The sequence below is a fragment of the Egretta garzetta genome, unplaced genomic scaffold, assembly GCF_000687185.1.
Source record: "Egretta garzetta isolate BGI_Z169 unplaced genomic scaffold, ASM68718v1 scaffold259, whole genome shotgun sequence".
NCBI lineage: Eukaryota > Metazoa > Chordata > Aves > Pelecaniformes > Ardeidae > Egretta > Egretta garzetta.
In genome coordinates this window covers 2,079,454-2,084,564 of record NW_009260770.1, presented here as the reverse complement: position 1 = coordinate 2,084,564, position 5,111 = coordinate 2,079,454, and the positions used below count along the sequence as shown (strand labels likewise).

At 41.1% G+C, this 5,111-nt stretch overlaps 1 protein-coding gene across 1 annotated transcript in view; it reads right to left on the bottom strand.

Annotated features, from left to right (window-relative positions):
• Positions 1-1,918: 1,918 nt before the first annotated feature.
• Positions 1,919-5,111, bottom strand: part of CEP76 (centrosomal protein 76) — a 16,158-nt gene continuing 12,965 nt past the window's right edge. The window contains 4 exon segments of the mRNA XM_009646208.2: positions 1,919-2,275; positions 2,739-2,801; positions 2,803-2,918; positions 4,095-4,428. Coding sequence (XP_009644503.1) covers positions 2,137-2,275; positions 2,739-2,801; positions 2,803-2,918; positions 4,095-4,428 — 652 coding nt within the window. The 3' untranslated portion in view covers positions 1,919-2,136.

The window sequence follows — 5,111 nt, the reverse complement described above, 5'->3', positions numbered from 1 at the left end:
CAGCCGGCCGGCGGGACGCCAGCGCCCCGCGCCCCCGGCGGCTAGCGGGGGACGCTGACCCCCAGCGCCATCCTGGGCGCCTCGGCTTTCGGAGAGAAGCAGAGCCGCCTCGGGGAAGCTCCCGTCCCCCGCCGCAGCAGCGAGGCAGGAGGCGCGCCCCAAGGGTACGCAGCAAGGCCGAGAGCAAGGCGAACGAGCACAGCCTGGAAAGGGCCGAAATGGGAAACGTCTGCCCAAATCGCTGACAACAGGCGTTCCTGGCGCCGGGCACCAGAAGGGCACTCTGCACCCCCACTCTGCGCCAGCTACTCCCTGAGCTGGTACCGGCTTCCTCTTGCAGGGACTGAATGACTTAAAACTCATATCAGAAAAACACATTTCTATGGGTTTTCTTTGGTATTCTACAATTTTACCTGCTTTATGTGGAAGACTGAAGTGTATAAATGACAAGACAGCATTGCACGGTGTCCCCTTCTGCACACGCAGAGTCCTGGACGCTGGACCTGGTGGCCTGTGATGAGCATCTAACGAGTGAGCTGCTGCTCCGTGTTTCAGCTGTATTGAACAGGGGTGCTTTTTTCCTCTCGCAGTGACATATTATGTGCGTAACACACACTGATCAAATAAGAAACAACTAGTATTTAAATAAAGCTATATCATTTAGCAACATCCACCATACAGTATGATCCAGCTTCTCAAGGTATAATAAGATAGAACTGCCTGAAGCTTCGATCCAGGTCCCATATGCTGTGTAACAGGCAAACGAATCCACCTTGATCTTCTCTGAGTAGAAAGGAAGGTAACACAAAAACAGATTTGTGAAGTATTTTAAACCTCTCAGCAGCAGGGCCAGTAAGTACATAACGTACTATTAAAATCTCAAGCAAAAGCCCAAGCGCTGCCTGCAACAGGCAGTATTTAGCACTTCTGGAAAGAAGATGAAAATAGCGTCACGCCACCACACTGCTGATTAAGCGTACGTGCAAAATGCCAGCATTCGCTCCTGCTCTGGGTGTTGCAAGCTTCTCCAGGATTAGTTTTTCTTGTTTTGCTCCAGCACCAGCAGAAAGAGTTGGATCTTTCGTACAAGGAGAACAAAAGGAGGCGGGCATGGATAATTAAAGATATGGAATGGCTTCTACAGAAGAAATCAAAATAGTTTCGGATCTTCAGCCTCAAAGAGAGATGACTGGAGTTCACATGATGAAAAACATGAGAGGCACGGCATGGAGTTTTAAGTCCAACTGCTTGCCCTTTCTCCAAGCATGGAAGACTAAGAGACACTCAGAAAAATCATCATCCACAGGTTTAAGACAAACCAACCCACAGATGGATAATTAAGTATGGACCTGAGTGTCAGAATTAGACAAAATGGTTGTTAAGCACAATGGCCTGGCTACAACTTCTACCTCAGAAACTTCCTAAGCCAACATCAGGAAAAAGGCAGCAGGTTAAGCCACCTTCTCTAACCCAGCACAGCTATTCACATCTTCAGGTATCCAAGTCTTAATTTTAAACATTAAGAAAACCCCAAACCTCATAAACTATTAAATTCATAGATTAACAAGATTACCTACACCTGACTGAACTGTTCTTAGAAGCTGAACGTAGAAGGTATTGCTGGGTCCAAGAGAGGCAGAAATAAATTTCATCGTGGAAAGGACACTTTCCACTGTGTTATAACTCTGGTATTTCTGGGTCTCAGTCACTCACACCGGGCGCTGCGTGGAGAGGAGAGGTAGAACAGAGGCTCTGACCCTGGAGAGGTAAACCAGACTTTTTTCCTAAATGAATTCTCACAGCAATTCAGAACCACAGAAGAGAAGCTAGTATTTTATGCACGCATTTTAGTAACTTGACCCACATTCCGATAAGTATTAAAAGTAACTTTTATTAAAAATAAGAATAAATTCTCTTTATAAATACAATCGTTACTGTGTACACAATTCTCTGCAATACACACACCGTGATATTCAAAATCAGTGGCATTTATACAAAATACAGTGTTAGTTTTTCATTGCATAATTTATACCCACATACATTATTTTGCAGATCTAAAAAGGTCTGAATGATTTTGGTGGGGTTTTGGTTTGGTTTTTTGGGGGTTGTTTTTTTTGTTTGGTTGGTTGGTTTTTTTCAAAGGACAGAGCGGTATTTACAAGCGAACATAATCCAAACAGCACATGCAGATTCGGGGTATGTAAACACTCGTACACGAACTGCAAGTCGCACTTGGTCTCCCCTACAATAGATTATTTCTTCACAAAAAGGAGACCTATTTGACAAAAAGACAAAACGAAAGTAATATATTACTAAGCTATTATTGAAGTTTCCAATTACATAGGTGCAGTTATTTCAAATGTGACTAACACTCAAATAACAGTAAATGCCATGAGTCCGTCCTTACAAATGATAATATTGTTCTACAGCACAGGGGCTGTTGCCTTGGGGGAAAACAAGACCATCACTGATCATTTTTAAGAAGTGCAGATAAATTAAATTAACTCCTCGTTCTTTAATTTAACCCAGGAGAAGTCTATCATCACTGAACTCACCGATGTAACATAAAAGCTCTGTACCCCATGACCCATTACATATGCTACACAACTCTTCCAGTTCTAGTTTAAGGAAATTAATTTTCTTTAAATGTCATTATTAAAAAAACCCAACCTAGTTGTAATTAATAATTAATTACTACTATTTGGTTTTAACATGTATATCTTTACAATTAAACTTACCGAAGACATGTGGCAAATGCTCTCCTGGCATTTCTGTACACGAAATGGATAGGAAACCCTTTATTGAAACTCTTCGTTTCCAGCAGAAATGCTTGTTGTACGTTCGAGCTCATAAGCTGCTAATGCTGGTGACAACAGATAGGATAGATGGTCATCCCAAACGGTAGAAAGGCCAAGATCCTGCAAGGCAAGTCACAGAATGATGACAACCATGCAGAATGAACATTAGGATATTAATAAGCTCATATACTGTATAGATTCAAATAAATCCGTGACAGTTCTGTAATTTGTAGTTAATGGAAGTGAACCCACGAAGCGGTAAGATTTGTATATTGATTCACACACCAGCCAGAAGAATCAACAAAATATCAAACATTTACCAAGAAATGCAGTTAGACTACTAGACTAAAACAAGACCAGCACAGTTGAAACTAGATGTTCTAGCTACAGCATCTCTGCGTGAAATGTAAGAAGATAGTGCATAAATGCACAGCAAAAACATGGGAAATAAGATTCACCTCATGTTTTTCTAATCTCTCTCATGGAAACCCACTTCTGAAAAACCAACATGCAACAGCTCCCCAAAGCACATACATACGTACATGCATCTTCCTCCTACCAACCCGCAAGTGCAAAGAAATAGAAAAATCTACCATATATGTATTCAACGTTGCATGAGATTCATGCTCCTGAGAATTACTTGCCACCCCGAAGGTTGAGCATTGTGTGCGAGATAAAAACTACCAAAACCACCCATTAAAACCAGAGATAGGCTAACAGGGATTTAAAGTATCACCTCCTTCATATCCAGCACAGGAAGAATCATTTCTGGCGCATTACGTCTCATAAAAATTCTGATAAAGGGCAAAACTAACTTCTAGAAACACCTCTGATTTTGTAAAGCAGTCAGAGTAAGATAATGAAAGTTGAAAGCCTGCTTTTATCTAGGGACCAAAACCATTTGCGATGGATAGGCAAAGCCCGCTGACAACCACATTTGATCTTCCTGGCTTTTGCAGACCACTCACAGGTGGTCTGCAGGTGCTGGTAAACTGAAGATCACAGACCTAGAATGAGAGGCAAAGGCAGGGTGGGTGGAAGAGCCCACGCATGAGGCTACAGAATCACCACTGCACGTAATAAGTATGACGTCTAAACTAGCTCAGTACAGTCTTTCCAAACAATTTTTCAGTTATTTAATTTTTCACATACTGCATTTCTGCAAAAGCTGATGGAAAACACATTGCAAAGATACGAGTCGGTGAACTAACAAATGGCTATCCAAAACAAGCATACAGTAAAAACATGCACCTTTACTACTGCAACAAATCAATGACAATCTTTAAACAGCATTACCTTTCTGTGTTCAGAGACCAGTATTCTCAGCTGCAATTCAATCTCATTGCTTGTTACCGCAGCATCTATTGTGGAAGCACACAGAGGAGGAAAAGGGAGAACTGAAGATGTTGTTCCAGGGGAACATACAGATTTTATTGCTTCTCCACTCATGGGTTTCCATTTAGATTCATCATGCAGGTCAAACACACAGACCTCCACAGCGTCAGAGGGCTGACAATTTGCAAAGAACTTTTGATGGTTGAAGATACAACCTATCGTGCGATAAGGATACAGCGGCTTGGGTTGTTCAACTAGTGGAGGGTCATCAGGGTTGACAGGTCTGTGGATGTACCTAATCAAAAACATTCAATTTCTTATTAATACACCTTATCTCAGGGCAAGGTAAAAATATTTAGATGGGACAGAAGCCATTTCTCCTTTTAAAAATATAAGCCAAGTTTGTCAACGTTTCCCCCCCCCCCCCCCCTGGCATACAGTTATTTACAGAAAAGTAATTATACACATTTTGAAGGCATAACATACAAAGAAATAATACACTGCTTTTGTCTTTAAATCTAGAAAAATAAGCTCATTAATCAAGCAGATATTCAACAACAGTTAAATTCTGCAACTATAACAACATGCCCATACAGTTTTCCCACTAATCATCATGTTTGGAGAAATACATCTTCAAATGCTAATCACAGGATACACAAACAGTGGCAAAACAGAACTGCTGGTTTTCAACACTGGATTATTAATCAGCGCTTTTCACAAAGCCAAAAGTCTTTATATTTCAATATATAGTCCCACTGTGCTTCTCCCAATGCAACTTGAAGCTATGTATTACAAAAATTATGTTTCCAAAAGTTATGTTTCCAAAAGTAATGCTTCAAAAAGCACCAGGAAGTACAATGGGATGGAGCACAGCACCGGATATCATCAGTGAAGAGGAAGTTCTTTTCATTGAAGTTTGGAGCATTTTTTTAAGTTTTATATAAAAATTGGGACCAAGTACCATTCTACATGCTCAAG